The 17,771-nt window shown below is 42.8% G+C and overlaps 1 protein-coding gene across 1 annotated transcript in view; it reads right to left on the reverse strand.

Moving 5' to 3' along the window:
• The window catches only part of PPP1R14C (protein phosphatase 1 regulatory inhibitor subunit 14C), an 82,410-nt gene that overhangs the window by 16,772 nt on the left and 47,867 nt on the right, over positions 1-17,771 (reverse strand). The window contains exons 2-3 of the mRNA XM_036075018.2: positions 10,324-10,407; positions 8,940-8,972 (exon numbers count right to left, since the gene is read on the reverse strand). Of these exons, the coding sequence (XP_035930911.1) occupies positions 8,940-8,972; positions 10,324-10,407 (117 nt within the window). The remainder of the gene's footprint in view (positions 1-8,939; positions 8,973-10,323; positions 10,408-17,771) is intronic.

The following is a 17,771-nucleotide window of genomic DNA, read 5'->3' on the forward strand; positions in this document are numbered from 1 at the left end:
CACCAATGAATATTTAATTTTCCCCCTCTTTTTTGGAGGGTGGGGGGAGTGTTGTTTATCTTTAGGGAGGTTCATTTGCTTACAGTGCACGCCAGAACGGATCCTATTTTTCATTATCTGAAAAGAGGTTTATGAATCTGTTACAGGTAAGGGTTTGTGCCTGCCGTCATTATAATCCCTGCTGCCAACAGAAATTCTGGAAGGTCTTCTTAACTGCACCCTGGTTGTTTTCTTCTTTCCTTCCTTTAACTTAAAGCCACTTGACACTGTTTTGTCCATTTATTTTCTTGACTATTTGCCTTTAGAGATTAATTTGTTGTGCTGGTGAAAGCAGTCCCATTAATCTACTTTAGAGACCACTGCTCTTAGACTAATTATTTTGTACCCAGATTCTAACCTTTATTTGTATGCAGCAGAACTGTTCACCTGCCCTCCCCATATTCAACCTCACCAGCATTCAATTCTTCCTTCACTTACTAATAACTGGCTTCTCAGAACCCATACACTTGCTATTCGGACAATGTAAAATAAAACCCACATAAACAAACCCACCACAATAAATGATCAGTGGAATAAATCCAGCAAAATTATGATCTCTAACTTTATAATCACTACGAAAAACTAAAATAATTTTATCAAGGGCCCCATTATCAATGAGGGAGAATATTATTTGCTACAAATACCTAAATCTTGTTGAAATGAAATCTTACTGAATTTACAAGCTGTGAGATTTGTTTTTGATTATGGCTCCCTTTGCTAAAGATCTAGAAATCCAAAAGTCATGTGTCAAATTGCCTTTAAATCGCGTTCTTTCTTCTGTCTGGATTAAGTCGAAACCCAAGAAGAGAATGTGGAACTGTTTATAATTAGGGTTGATCAGCTTTTAAAACATGATCATTCATTCTGAATTTAATGAAAGAAGAAAAGGCCATAAAATCACAATCAATCATTCAAAAATGCCAGCCACTTAAAGGTCCACTGTCCTTTAAAGCCTGTACCTCCTCTATCATGTGTTTTTAAAAAATAACCATCATTAATTACTGGGGGGGGGGGGGGATGTATCCAAAGCCAGACCTGTGTGGCTCTTCCCATAATGGCATCTACCTCTTCTTTCCTTATATCACGGTTATTGTTGTCATCGTTATCACTCTTCTCGTGGTGATCCTGCTTCTAAGAGTGTGTAGTAAAGAATTTCACCTTGCCCCAAAAGAGGTCTAGTCTTTGCCCTCAGTTCCTGGGAGGCGAGCTCTAAGCCCTTGGAATGTCTTGCCTGATTAAAGTATCTTTGTTTACCCGGGGGGCCTTGGGCCACCCTAGAGAGTCTAATGGTGTGATTTAGTTGGGGGGCTTTGGGTCATGTGATATCAGCTCAATATACCGAGGGACTGGCAACTGAAGTCAGCCACATGGGCAGTCAGCCATGTCCATGTGACCTAGTCCCGGTAAAAACTCTGGGCATCGAGGCTCAGGTGAGCTTCCCTGGCTGGCAAGACTCTGTATACAGCATCGCCCATCATAGCTGAGAGAATCAACACGTCCAGGACTCCACCAAGACAGGACAGCTGGAGGCTCTGTGTTTGGAACTTTCCTGGACTCTGTCCCATGTATCCTTCCCTTGGCTGATTTTCATCTGTAGCCTTTGACTGTAATAAAATGAAATTATGGATATAGGAATGCTCAGTGAGTGCCGTGGGTCCTTCTAGCAAATTATCAAATATGAGTATGGTCTTGGTGACCCCTAAGCTTACAACTGGTGTTGGAAATGAGGATGGGCCTGTGGACTGTTCCCTAACTCTGCAAAGTGTGCTGAATAAAGACCAAAAGAGAAATGCAGAGTTCTGCTCTAGGACTGCATGTCTTTGGCAAGCTTACCTAACCCTTCTGGGTTGATTTCCTCAAGGAAGACAATCTTAACCAGATTTATAAATATTCCAAACGGGTGCTCGTGCTGACCTAGTAAGAATTCAGAGAAAGGCAGTGAGAGGTAGACAGAGCACAGATGCGGACTCCAATATGGGTCCAAATGCTAGCTCAAGCCCCTCCTGGCTCCTTCTCCCTGGGCAGAGGAGGCCTGGTGCATAAAGAGCCCTAAGGAAAGTGTGTGAGCAACTGGCGTACGGGGACCAAAATCCTTTTGCTACTTGGTAAAGTTACTCTTGTTTCTGGTTAATAAATCCCAGTCCTTCATTACTTACCTGCCTAATTATGCTAAAACATAATAAGGCTTTCCTAGCCAGCGGCTAGAGCCACTAGAATGTCATTTTCATTGATTGCAGGCTTTCTTTGGAAGCTCCCAATGCTCTCACCCTTCCAAAACCTTGTTCTGAAGGTGACAGCTTCCAACGGGTGTATTTCAACTCGTTAATCCAGCATTCAAGCTCTCTTTCTCATCCCAGCCCCACATTGCAGTCTTTTTTGAGGAAACCCCATGAGAGCTGAGAAGAAAAAAGGTTCCTCTGCATGGAGTCACTCTGAGCCATTTAAACGGAGTGAAATGGCTACTTCCTTGTCTTTCCCTAGCAACTATGGATCCACTCAAATCACATTCCAATTAGGCAATTTGGTAACTAACTTGGAAAACCATGGGATAAGCAGACATCCTGGCATTTCTGTCCTTTTATTCCTATTTTAATAACCTTTGAGCACTAAATTCTCACCATAGTTAATTGTGAACTTAGGAAAGACTGTTTTTTCAATGGACGCCCGGGTTCACTGCTTTATCTAAGTCCCTAGATTCATTATAGGCACAAAGATGTTCAATAAACATTTGTTGAGCAAATGAATAGAGAGAAGATAGCAAAATGCCAAGCCATGTCTCCTCTAGTCACACACGCAGGCTTTCCGTGTTATAAATACCCAGTGTATCTTTTCTCTCCACTGCAATCAGCTCAGAACAGGAGCTCTGAGCACTACCATTACTTCCATGTATACATAGCTGAACAATATTTTGCAGGACAGGTTAAAATGCTAAATGGAGCGAGACTGATGTGAGCAGGATGAGTTAACAATGGCCCCCACAAAAGTCGGTCAGAAAAGTGAGATGCAGTCACCATGACAGCATGGCGAAAGAAGGAGATCCTGCCTTCCTACCATCATCACGGGGAGAACAGAGCAATCCTGCCTTTTCAAAACCACTGGTCAATTTCTATTGCAAACCACGATCCGACATCCATTTCCTGCACCATCGTGTGTCTGTGACATTTCTGTGACCCGACAGATTACTGGGATCCAGAAATGCCTCTCACCACCTACTCACAGATTTAGTCATCCTGCATAAAACCCTGATGCATATCAACCTACAGGCTCTGATTGCTAAATGCACAGGAAAAAAATATGATGTTTATCAGAGAACAATGGCACAGCCATCATCAACTATAAAAAGTGATTTCTATGAGTCCATTGACCAGACTGACAACTCCCCTAACAGATGGTAAGACAGATGCCCTCAAGCCCATATTAAATGCATTTTCTGTCCACCACATCAGTACAATGGGAGTGCTCCTATGTGACCCTAAGATTTGAAAACCATGCAAAGTAATGAGAAATAGGAAAAGAAGCTTCTCCCTAGCCTGGCTAGCTGGCTCCAACACCTCACCTCAGATTTCTATAATGTCCACCAGGCTGCCACTCCTGATCATTCAAATCCAAATATCAGCCAAAATTAAATTACTCCTTTTCTTCTTGCATTATATAGAAACATTATTTTTCTACATTTAAATCAGCTCTATTTTAATATCAGCTACATCAGAAATGTCATTTACTCCAGGGGAAAAAATTAAAACACCATTCTTACTAATCAACCACAAATACATTAGTGTGGTGACCACAATTATATTGCTATGTTTTGAAAGGTCCAAGTCAGAAAAGATTTGCGCATCAGGAGTCCACAGCTAGGAATCTGAGTCAAAATGAGAAAATACAAGTTCTTTTCTGATTAGCCAGGGTCCCACATAAAATGAAACCATGGACCCAAATCATCTGACAACACAAAAAAACATTCACTTCTGTGAAATGAGCAAATTCTTTAAAGTGCACTCTTCAAATTGACTAATTCAAGAATATCATCATTGGCAAACTGGGGCATTTTGCATATTTAATATGGAATGGAGAAGTACTACCTTATACAGAACCAGATTCGACTAGCATGTGTCAAGCTTTATGCTATGTGCTTTTGTGCATATCCTGACTTGTCCAATTATTAATTATATCACCTTAGACAAATGACATAGCCCTTCTATGTCTCAAATTCCTGATAACAATAGTGTCAACCTCACAGTTTTTTTGTGAAGAAGAAGTAAGTAAATGTATGTGATATACTTAGATCGGTCCCTGACATGTGCTTAGTAATTATTTAGCTATTATTATTATTATTACTATCTCTAAAATTATCAGTGCAAACAATTGTTACTAAAACCCAGAGAGGTGGTTATTACCTCCATTTTATAGAGGAGGAAATGGAGGCTCAGAGAGGTTGAGAAAATCGCTGAAAGTCACACATACGTAGTGCTGGTGCTCACATAAAATTCTTGTCTTAGATGGTGCCTGGGTGGCTCAGTCAGTTGAGCATCTGACTCTTGATTTTGACTCATGTCATGATCTCAAGGTCCTGGGATCAAGCCCTGGGTGGGGTTCCATGCTCATCAGGGAGTCTGCTTGAGGATTTTTCTCCCTCTCCCCCTTCCCCACTCACATGTACACTCTCTCTTTCTCTCTCTCAAATAAATAAATAAATTTTTTTTAAAAAAGACTCTTGTCTTAAAGTCCACTCTTCCCATCACCCACCCCCACCTCAGCAAGACTATAAATAAATGTCCCTGATTCAGCAAAGATGTCTTCTTTACATTTGTAACTTCAAAGTGACATAAAATTGTATGCAAAATCCTTTGATCAAAAAATAGCACCTTCAGAGAGGACTACTCTAAAAAGAACATCGTTAATTGATAGGCACTTATTTGAGATAGGACAAAGTCCTTTAATGTCCTAAATGTCTTTCTAAGTCAAGTAGCTTAGGAAGCCAGGCAGGGGGGAAAGAATGAGCACAAGATGAGATGTCTGAAACTTGCGGTTGAGTCCTCCCTTTGCTTACTGCTGTGAGATCATAGACAAGATAACCTAACTTTCTTCTTCAAGTCATGATTGTGAGGATTAAATAAGATAGTGCTTGTTACAGTGATGTGAACTCTAGAGCTTTGGGAAAATAATAAGCTATGATTTTTATCATCATAACCCACTGCCAACCTTTTCTGAAATGACCCCTTTAATGGATGAATGAACCTACTGAAATTCCTTAGCATTTTTCACCATTTCCATTTCTAGAAACCATGAGCTACAGAACACAGAGATGTTCACATGTAAACACCTTCCCTTCTTTCTTCCTTTGGAACTCCAAAGAGTATTCAAATATTACATCTTTCATCTTTTAAAACTCCTTATAAAAACCAGATGAGGAATACTTTTGTTCTGGGGGAAGCAAGACTCACCATTTTCATTCAACTGCATGGCTGTTAACAAGTATGAATGTTTTGCTTCCTAGATACTGAAACAACTGGAAGAGAATAGGGCTCATGAAAGTCGAACCTTTCTTACCTAAATACCAGAACATGAACTGTCCCACTAGAAGGAGAAGCGAAGAAGAAGGGAATGATTAAGTGAGTAAATGGCATGTCTACACCTACCCGTCTGGATCTACTCTCAGCAGCAAGCCTCCTACCCCCACATCACATGTGAATTCAGTGATACAATCTATCACCTTTCTTGACTATTTTACTATTCTTGTTTAACCTTTCACAACAATATAACTCTCCAAATATCTAACTAATTTAACTCTTTTTTGAAAATATTTTATATATTTATTGGAGAGAGAGGGGGAGAGCACAGAGGGAGAGGGAGAAGCAGACTCCCCGCCTAGCAGAGAGCCCAACACAGGGCTCGATCCCTGGACCCTGAGATCATGACCTGAGCTAAAGGCATTTGTTTAACCAACTGAGCCACCCAGGCACCCCTAATTAATTTAACTCTTATATTAATTCCCCCAGATAACTATAAATAAGTTCTTTTCCCAAAAAACCTAATGGTGAGGTCTCTTGCCTCCATCCTGTCCTTGTTTCCAGAAAGCCTCTAATCAAACTATTAACTCCTCAAGGAGTTTAGATAGTCAAACTCTTAAGAAAACAAAAACAAAACCCAAATCTTTTCATAAAAAGATGTCCAAATAGCAACATTTTGAGTGGGGACCACTTCCTACACACACACACACACACACACACACACACACCCCACTAAAAAAAAAATTTAGTTTGCAACCTGGTCATCCATGGTGAGCCCCACCAATAGACAAGATGTGCTCACGTTACACAGATTCAATCAGTTTACTGGCTCCTAACACTCATGGACACACTGCAAAAAAATCAGCGAAGACAGATGAAAACAGAAAGAAAAAAAGTGAGATTCAGAGAAAACAGAGACAATGCAGAGAGCAGAAAAATCTTAAAAACAAAACAAAGAAATTAAACATTTGATTAATATCCTCAAAGAGAAAAAAAATTATAAAATGTGTCCATGAAACAAGAAGAAATAGTAAAGCAAAATAGTGAACAGAGAACAAGAAGGTGCTCTTAACTATTAAAAAAAAAAACAGATGAAATTTAAAATATCAATAAAAGGGCTAGAAAATAAAGTCAGAATTCTTTCAGGAGAGGGACAACAAAAGGAAAAAGATAAGAAATCAGAGGCTCCATCTAAAAGATGTAACATCTAAGTAACAGGAGAGCCAGTATTATAGAATACTGAGGAAGAAACTGATAAAAAATCATAATAAACAAATATTTTTTTAAGAATTGAAAGACATATATCTTCAGACTAAAAGAGTTTGCAAAGTACCCAGCACATGATAAAAAAAGGACCCACACTGAGGCATATCACTGTAAAATTTCAAAGTGTGGCAATAATCCTAAAGTTAATTGAGGGGGAAAAATAGGTCACATACAAAGCTCTGAGAATGGAAGTGGCATCAGACTCTTTAATATGAGAAATGACAAAATAGGATAATGCCTTAAAATTGAGTTTTAATAATAAATTTTATCCCAGAATTCTATATCATCAAAACTATTAATCAAGATACATTTTCATTCATAAAAAGATTCAAAACATTTACCTTCTAGGCATCTTTTCCCAAAAAGCTACTGGAGGATGTACTCCCACAAAAATGAGGAAGATTGGGACTTAAGAAACAAAGTATCTAACAGGACAACAGTGAACAAAAATCTTATTACAGTAGCTACTCAATAGACCCAGAGAATAACTTCTCCAGATTGTTGCATTGGGGCACCAGGAGGAAAGTCTGGGGTGGGGGCATAGTAATGACAGGTTTGAATATACAGAAAAGATATTACATGTTTAACAAAGATATTGGAGAGTTCAACAAAAAATAGCAATAGGTATAGACAAAAATAAAAGACAAGAAACTATCAATTCCAGGAAAAACAAAGAGCTATACAGAAAAGGAGACATGGTCATATTTCACTGTTTGGCTTAGCAGTGAAAAATATCTGTTTAAATAATAATACTATAAACCCTGACCATTGATTCAACAAAATTCTGGTCAATAACTTTATTAAGGGGATGGAGGGAAATGAATTATGTGGAGAGTGAGAGAGCTATCATATTTCCCTTTAAGCCAATAAATGAAAAAAATAAATAAATAGCAATTGCATATTTAGGAATACAAGAGTAAATAGTAGGAAAACAGCCAAAAGTATTGATGTATAAAACTATTTGAATATAAAATATAAATATAAAATATATACCTTTAGGAAGAGGGACTGAAGAATAGGAAAGGCAATGTTACTTTTCCTTTATAAGCCTAGTTGTATTTTTGGCTTTCAAAACTATGAGTATATACTACATTAATTTAATAATATATTTAATAACTTTATAATTTTAAAATTAGAATTAAAAATCTCTATGACTGCAAGACACAATCAGCATAAAGGAACACTGGAGACTATAAGAATAAGGCTCAAATAAGTAATTGGTCTCAAGCCAAATGATCACAAAACACCCTACTCATTTTAATCTTACACACTCTTGTGGAAGTATGCTTTCCTCTCACTTTGTAATTATATCACTTCAAAAAATCAGAAGTCCTACCACCATTGCTTTGATGTTGCAAAAAACATCTGATGGATCTTCTAATTTCTCTGACTTATCACAGGAACAAATGAAAAGAACTTCCTTTACCAATCTTTTCATGACTGATCAAATCCTTAATTTCTACACCATGCTTTCACTCTTTGGAATATACCTTAAATGCTTTGGTCTAATCAAACTAATACCCACTGTTTTTTATACTAATATTTATCCACTTGATGATAAATACACAAAGCATAAAATTTCTTCTTCCAATAAAGACAATTCTTCTGAATGACAGATTTCACTTTAAGCTTCTTAAAAAATGCATATCTATATACTAAAAGAATGTATTCTCCAGTTATAAATCTAACACTTTTACTAAAATGATTCCAAACCCTCTCACAATTACCTTTGAATTTGGCTTTTAGGGATAATTGGGTGATGGTCATTAAGGAGGGCACTTGATGTAATGGGTGTCATATGCAACTGATGAATCACCAAATTCTACCCCTGACACTAGTAATACAGTATATGTTAACTAAATTGAATTTAAATAAAGAATTAAAAAAAAAAAAAAGACAAGCAACACACCCAATTCCATTAGTTTTAAGTCTTCCTGAACCAGGTATGCTTAGGCATTCATTTAAGGAAGTTAATAGTAGTCAAGCATGCATTTCACTTATGGATAATAATCACTACTTAGTATATACATAACCAAACCATGTATTGTTGTTTGGCTTTAAAAATACACAAATTGGTTTAATAAAAATGAATTCAAACACGGCATTTAGGAAAAGCGATTTCTTTACCTCTGTTGGTTTGTAGCAGTCTACAAGAGCTTCCTAGAATGAAATACACAAAAGGTAAGTTTGATTATTTGAAAATTCAGTATCAATTAAAAATCATTTTATCTTCATGGTGTTATTCTACACATGGTAAATCCAGATTTCATATCAACAATCTAGAATCGCACTTTATTTCAGCACCCATTGGGTCATCTTGAAGATATCAAAAGTTGTACCTTCCTAGGCATGAATTCAGAACACACGTGCGCCTTCCCTTTGGCCTATCAACTGGTTAATAATAAACTGCATATGCTTAAGTTGAGACAGCCTGTGGGAAACGGTAATAATCACCCCTGACATGGAAAGCCAGGGGCCTGGCTGCAATTCAACCACAAACCACCTTGTCACACCTCTGCAGGCCTCGGTGTCCCCACCTGGAAACCAAAGCGGATGGCCTAAGTAGCTAAAGCCCCTTTGAAGTTCTCAATTTTAAAAAACCTTTTATATGTCATTACATTTTGTACAGATCGGGCGCCTGCTTTATTGTTTTTTAACTTTTGTAACTAGATGCTATCATGTCCCAACTAAATTTACAAACAAGAAATAATCATTAAGCTGAGACTGTTCACCACATGAGGGACACAAGTAATCATTAACACATTGAACACATTAATACATTAAAATGTGCCCTTTAATTGCCCTTAGAGATGACTTGCCATTGGTGATGACCAACAGCCATTAACAGTAATTATCAGTGAACATTAAGAACAATGACAGGTCAGAAGCTAATTGGTTTTAGAAACTCCCAAACGCAAATTTTAAAATGATAGATTGGACCTCCTGTGAGAAAGGAAATAAATGTCGTATTGCTCTGGACTGAGGAAACAGGAGACAGCTCAACATCCACTGGTGTACTAGAAGGCTACCAGGTGAGCACACTCTAATAATATGTCTTTTATTAGGTTGTAAACGATCTTCTCTAGAAACTGATTCCATGGGTGACAATAATCCACAACCGTGAGACCAGAGTCCTGGGTTTGGGTACTCTGGGTCTGGCTCAGCATCTCTTCCTCTCACATAACTGTGGAGCATCGCTTCCTTTCCTGGCAAATGAATTTCTGGAAGCAGAACCGGCTCTTCCTCCAAGAAGATGTAGCTACGGAAGCGCATACCTGGTAGGCGGTTTGAGAACTGACCTGGTAGATTCAAAACCTGCTTTACCATCAGAGACGCAGTGCAGGGGGACGGACACCTAGCACCCCACTGCTTGCCTCTCAGCAAACTGCCGTGGCTCAAGTCCTGGAGCTGACACCGCCCTAGGGCAGGATCAGCGTATGCCAGGTTCTGGAGACTCAAGCCAATCCAAGCACCCAAGACTGGCAAGTTCTAGACTTTGAAAGCTGCTCACCCGTAATTTTGAAGCCCTCTCCTCTTCACTGTCTGCATCAAGAAGATCATCAATGTCAATTTCTACTTCCGGCATTTCTTCTTCCTGGCGGAGCAAACAGAAAGGCATTCTATTTAGTGAGCAACTACACTGCACCAAACCAATTCAGTTAGCTTAAATAAATGACTAGATCATTCATGAAGGGTGGAGGTCAACAACTGGGGGGGAGGAGAGACCAAAAGGTAGAGGAGGGAAAGGAGGAGAAGGGGAGGAAGTAGGAGAAAGAGAGAAAGAGGGGAGAAAGGAGAAGCCAGAAGAAAACGGAAGAAAAGGAGGGAGGGGGTAAGTGGAAAGAAGGAGGGGAAAAGGAAGGGAGAGGGGAGAGGGAGCAAAGAAGATTTAAGAGTCACGAAGCAGTAGAAAGTAAGATTTCAAAGATGACAACTTCCTACGTTCTGGTAGAAAACTACAATTATGAGGCTAGCATGGGACTCAGCAGATTACAGAAAGAGCAGTGAGAGTTGCAGTTTCTTACCCAACATCTACCCTTTGCTTGGTGGCTACCTGATCGTTATTCCAGGTCTGCATCTCCCTTCACAGCTCTGGGTCTGGGGGAACCTGATTCCGCAGATTTCTGAGGCATGGTGCTTGGGTCAGGATCACCCAGCCCCAACTACTGACTGCAGAGAGCCCAAGAAATCCAACGGAGACCCGAGGGGGTGCTGGGAAAAGATGCTCTTTCCACAAGAAGCATCCCTGCTCGCTCCTTCTAAACTGAAAGTGGAAAGGGGAAGCTCTTAGCCATAAATTACTGGCAGCCATCCTGCAACTACAAAGGGAGTGATCCTGATTCATGGTGGGCAGAGCGAGGAGAAAGAAGAACCCAGCGTCCTGGACAAGTCACTGAGTCACTGAGTCAAACCACCTCTGAAGCCCGCCTACCTTTAAATAAATCCCTATTCCTATTTCAGCCAACGTGAGTGAAGTGTAATATTCCTGCAACCAAAGACATCCAATCCAGAACAGAGGGCAAGAAAGTCCAGCTGGAATGTGGTGAAAGACGTCCCCAATTTGGAATCTGTACTTCCACCCCAGAGTAGGTCTTTGCTACCTCGTATTTCTGTTGTCTGATCTGCGCCATTCTGAGAACACTGAAATATAATCGCATTTAGGAAAGTGCTGCAATTTTGCGTGTCACCTTCCCAGTAGGAGTCACCTCCTCCCCAGCTCCTCCCTGTCACAGGGATATGTCCACAGAAGCTAGAGAGAGACCTTTAGGAAGGACATCTGGGCTTAGCCACCTGGTGCTGGCTGCATCACCTGGTCTTCAAGAGCAAGGCTCACTTCCTGAGTATCTCCTTTCTAGTAAAATGCATTTACTAATAGTGCTCAACCATTCTTTTTTTTTCTATTCCAATACAAAAGATGACCCAAGCGTTTGGAGGAAACTAAGGAATATGATCCACTGCTGTGAAATGATAAATGTATATACTGGTCTCGACCCCTGGTTCCTGGCACAGCGCTCCTAAAACCCTTATGAATGGGGGTGCCAACATTTGTTCTAACATTTAGTGTCTGATCTCAGTTCCTGACATAGAGCTCCTAAATCCCTTAGAATTTCCTGGCTGGTAGGAACATCTTGAGTCCTAATGAGGTGACTCTTGGTGGGCTCCTGGATGGGGGCTGGTCACAAGAAAGACCAAACCATGATTAGAAGTTTGGAACTTTCCACCATACCCCTCACCCATCCTCCTGGAAGGGGAGGGGGCTGGAAACGGAGGTAGGTAAAGATGTGGCCTCTATCCAGGCTGAGGATGCTGGGAGGATCCCAAGGCTGCACTCTGTGGTCAGGACGCTGGGAAAGACCACGCTGGATGTGCATGCTGCTTCCCTCCATCCATGGCTATCAGCCTCCCTGGCCGCCACCACTTTCCCCCCCGCCCCCACCATGCTGGCACTCTGTCACTCTGAGCTGCCCGTGCCCCACTTCCTATTTTTGTGTGTATGTGAAATCCCGGCTGAAAGGAGTCATTTAGGAAGCCACAAACAGATGGTAGTACAGCTCTCAAGGGTCTACTAGACTTTACACAGTGACAGGACAGGTGGGGACTGAAACACCAACAGAGAATCTCACTAGATTCTGAAACAGCCAGCAGCCCACAAACACAGACCACAGCCGGGGAACCCCAATGTGGACGGAGCCCACAGGGAACCTCCCCAGGCCAATGAACGCTGAACCAATGGCCATCGGCCCCTCGGAGCAGAGCCCAGCGCACACTGGGTTATGTTCTGGTAAATGTGGTTAGAGATTATTTCGGTTACATCCACAGCACAGTGTAGCTTTAAAAACTACCATATAAGGCCAAAATACCCACAGCCAGTTTCAGCTGATTCTACCCAAGAAAAGCTAAGTGAAAGAAATAAGCCCACAGGTTCCTATCTAACGATCTACACAGAATCCTCCTCAGTTTCTCCACTCCTTCCCCAAAACAGTCGTTTGGGTTTGGCATTAATATTAGGTGTGAACACAAAGTCTATATTTAAGTTAAGGTTCAATGTCCTCGAGCACAGGAAGCAGGATATAGAACCTGCTCAAGGAGTCACAGCTAAGGGAAGCTCAATGTCTGCTATTCTTAAAGGAAATGAAAGAATAAGTAAATAATGCTCTCCTCAGAACAGTACAGCAATGCGTTTCCCTGCAAACATTATTCAGCTTTGATGCCCTGCCAAATTCGGTCAAATGGGCCCTTACTTGTGCAGCAACGCAGAGTCCCACCCACGCGGGAGGCGTCTGCAATACTCTCATTAGGAATGCACTCAGCTTTTCCTCAGATGCTACATTTGACCCATTTTCTCCAACCCTCGAGATCTGGGCTGTCCAATATGGCAACCACATGTGGTATTTTCATTAAAATTCACTAAATGAAATACAATTAAAAATTCAGTTCCTCAGTCACATCAGCCACATTTTAGTGCCCAGGGGCCACATGTGGCCTGTGGCTCCTGCACAGATGTAGACCCTTTCATTCCATTGGACAGGACTGCCCTAGAGTCCACTTACCCCCTGGCCCAGACATTGGGAAGCAAAGCCTCCTTCCCTCTCAAAGGAGCTTGACAGGAGTAAAGAAAATGCCCCGCATCACAAGGTCACTACCATTACCAAGGGTACGTGGCAGGGAGAACCTAGGCTTGGCTTTCCTGGTGCGAACTGTCTTCACCAACTGAGTAATTATAACAATCATTGGGCATGCACACTTTCTACCAACCTATGATGCTTCTCATTACCCCCACCCTGACCTGTCAATAGCTAGGAGGAGTCCGAGCTCAGCATGCATGCCAGGAGGGTGGAGTAAGGGTGTGTTCTGAAGGTCGGTGATGCCAAAACCAAACCATGGGGCACAACGACATAGAGACATGGGTCATGGAGGTACACATGGGAGAGTCCTGGGGAGCAAAGACTGATCTAGTATCAAGTAGAGAATCCTATGTATATTTGGTATTTAAAATATCTAATGAGGAGTGCAGAAATATTCTACATTCGATTGAAGTACTGTTTAGCGCTTTTAAATGTATGGAGCAGTGTCACTGAATAAATAACTTTAGTGATAGATCACATCGTTGACAAAGGAGTAACCACAGCTACAGCTCACTCTGATGTCCCAGAGTTTAGTTGCGTTTGAGGATTTCCCCACATTAAAAATAGATCAGTGGTTATGGTGACACTAAGTGAAACAATATCTTCAGGGTCCCTTGTCCAAGTGAAATAGTGGTTCTGGTGACAGTAAGTGAAATCATCTCTTGAGGGTCCCTGGGCTAAGTCACCAGCTAACATATCTCCCTTTTAGTCAGAGGCCTTCCTGTTGGTACCCACAGAACAAGCCCCTTGATCATGACCATGCATCTTCCTGGTCATACATCTGTTGAGAATCCACTATATGCAAGGCATTGTGGGTCAGGCATTGTGAGACTCTGCCCAGGTGGGACTGTCAGTCTAAGCTCAAAACAAAATAACATGGCACCAAAAGAGAAAGACAAACCCCAAGTGCTTGAGAAATTAAGGAGAGGGAAACCTTCCACCGAGGGCTGCCTGGGAGGGTTTCACCAAGGAATGCATAAGCTAGCTTTGAGGAGTGGCAGGATTTGGACAGGATTAGAGGGGGAGGGAGATCACCCACAAAAGGCAAAATGGTACACAGGAGACAAAAATACAATGTGAGTTGTAAACACGGCTTGTAAAGAGGTCCTTGGCCTGGAAGTCACCCAGCTCTGTGCTGCCAGTTTTAATGCCTGATGGCAAGCAGACAGGTAACAGAAATGAGCACTAAGGTAGCCTAGGGGCGCTATAAGGAGTAGTGGGGAGCATGGCAAACTGGAGAAAACATGCCCTGAAGAAAGACAGCAAAGAACACTCCACTCCTGCCAATTGTGACCTTCCTTTTAGGAATGCGTGCTTCGTGCCGCCAGATTTTCTAACTTTTCAGGAGAAGTTGAAAATACAGATTTTTAATATAAAACTATCACAATATTTTAAAAGTTGGTTAACAATTCCTTAAAATCCTGTAAAGGACAAACAAAATCCATCACCCTGCAGGCTGCAGTTTTTTCCTCATCCTGCAGAGACTAGTCCATGGAGGGCTCCAGAGCAAGGGTGGGAAATGCCTGAAGGGGAGCCCACCCGGCTGCAGGGCTGAGGGCAAAGGGGAGGAGGTGGGGAGATGAGGAGGCTGCTGAGAAACACACACTCAGCCCAGCGTGAGCTAACCGGGCTTGAATGAGTTGTGGCAAGAACAAAAAGATCTTAAACCACGATTAACAGGGAGGGAAAACAGATGGCATTTGGAGCTGAGCTGGGTGGCAGATGAGGGAGAAGGAAAAGGTAAGAGAAAATCCAGGTTTCGAGCCCGAGAGGTGTTGGAGGAAAATGCAGTAATAAGGAGCACATCTGGGACCTGGAGGGCAGTTCACAACCAACAAGCAGTTCAGAGATAAGCCATTTGCTTATCAGAGATAAGCCCCAGCTCCCAGCCCGTGAGCAGATGTGGGAGCCGCAGGACCCCCACGGCGCCACCATAAAGGGACACACTGCAGGCCCAGCCCTGTGCAGGCAGAAGCTGTAGCCTGGAGGCGGCCGCCTCAGCTGGGAGCACACAACAGGCCCGGGGATGAGGATGCACTCGGGCCACCCACACGGGCTCCCAAAGCACGGCCAGCCTGTGGAAACACACACACTCTCACGTGTGCACACACTCGCACACATACATATATGCGTCCCATGTGCATACACACACTCACGCGCACACTCGTGCACCTACACTCATGCACTCACTCACATATGCACACACTCACATGCACACACTCACATACACCCACACCCATAGTCTCACAAGCTCACACACTCTCTCACATGTGCACACACTCACATGCACACACTCACATGCTCACACACTCTCACATGCATGCACTCACATGCTCACGCACTCTCATGTGCACACACACTCACATACCATATGCACACACACTTCTAACCTGCCAGAAAATTTACACCATGAACCCTGTCAAGTGTGTTTGTATTAAAAAAAAAAAAAATACAAATGCTCACTTCTCTCCACAGCAGTGATGGGGGCAGGAATGCTCGAGATAAAACAGCTTGAACATGGATTGTTGTTTTCCAGCTCTGTGACCCACAGTCTAATGGCTCCCTGAATGTGCCAGAGGCTCATGGTTCTCAGCAAGTCCACAGCTCCAATAGGGCTGTGATCAGAGCCTGTGACCCTGGCAGCCACGGACGGACACACGCGGGGCGGGACACGATCAGAGCCTGTGACCCTGGCAGCCACGGACGGACACACGCGGGGCGGGACACGATCAGACCCTGTGACCCTGGCAGCCACGGACGGACACACGCGGGGCGAGACACGATCAGACCCTGTGACCCTGGCAGCCACGGACGGACACACGCGGGGCGGGACACGATCAGACCCTGTGACCCTGGCAGCCACGGACGGACACACGTGGGGCAGGACACGCGGGCGGCAGGGGCAGGGGTGGGCAAGGGCCCATTCCCACAGCCAGCACTTCTGAGCACTCCCCCTGCTGTAAGTATGCAGGGGACACTGGCTTAGGAAGAACAGAGGGGAGCTGAAGTCGAGGGATTCTGTGGGTTCCCTATGAAAATATTTACATTCCATGTTTTCATTTGAATGACAATCCCAAAAATTTCCGTAAGCAAGCATATTTATTCTAAGAATCGTCTGGATGGGCATCCTTTAACCTTTAACTCGACTCTGTGTCTACACGTGGGCATCAGGCAGAATTCCTTTAACTGTCATGGGCTAATGAGTAATACCGAATAGATATAGTACCTGTTAGATTCATACCTTGGTGACTTATGCCCACCAGGTGAAGCCAGAAGACGTCTCTTACAGGACGTGCAGGGGCAGGGCTGGGCCTCCTTCCTAACCTCGAAAGGAGTGACTTAGCCATCACACTAAATTCATGTTGTGTGCTTGAATTCCATTGGCTGGGTGCTTTCTGGCTAATTTGCAATTTCGATTTGATTTTATAACTGGAAAAACCATAAGCATCAAGAGTTATGCTTGGTTTTAAGTGGCACAAATTTAAATATTATAATATTACATGTTTAAATCAGCCCTGGAAACTGCAAGAAATCTTTTCCACTTAAAAAAGGAGCCTAGTCTGCCCTTCGGCACATCGCTGTGGAATTTCAAGACATTGGGGACAAAGAGGAGATCCTGGAAGCTTTCAGAAAGGAAACAGGTCACACAGGGGCAGGGAGAGAATCTGCGTCATCAGGCAAGGGAGCAGTAATTCCAAAATCCCGTGGGGAAATGATTTCTAAACTGGATGCCTCCCTGCCCACAAACTGCCAATGAAGAGTCAGAGAAACACCACAGACATTTCAAGACACATCAGGTTTTACATCTTAATAGATTGGCCTCCCATCTGGGGAAGAAGTGTTCCAGCAAAACAATGAAATAAACTAGGAAAGGCATCTGTGGTGGTAGATGGTGCAGGCTGGAGGGCATACTCTCAAATCAAGCCCGAGGAGGGAACCTGGGAGGCCAGGAAGTGAAGAACAAAGCACATGGGGCCTCAAAAGCTGGGAAGCTGAGCAGGAAGAATGGAGCCGAGCCTAACGGGTAACACGGGCTTGGGGACCACCTCACACCTGCCTGGGTGGCCAGGCATTCAGAGGGGCTGGAAGAGGATGGCCTCCCGTGGAACCAAAATGGGGGAAACACGTGTAGGTCATCCCAGCTCCAACACCCTTGGTAAATGGTGTGATCCCATGTTACCAGTCTTTCCCTAATACCCACTTATTTTAAAATTTAAATAAGCTTCAAGGGTTGAAGCTGGCTCCGAGCCAAACAGTAATATCTCCCAAACTCTTCTCTTAAAAAAAAAAAAAAGAAGGGCGCCTGGGTGGCTCAGTTGGTTAAGCGACTGCC

This window comes from Halichoerus grypus, chromosome 9 (genome assembly GCF_964656455.1).
Source record: "Halichoerus grypus chromosome 9, mHalGry1.hap1.1, whole genome shotgun sequence".
NCBI lineage: Eukaryota > Metazoa > Chordata > Mammalia > Carnivora > Phocidae > Halichoerus > Halichoerus grypus.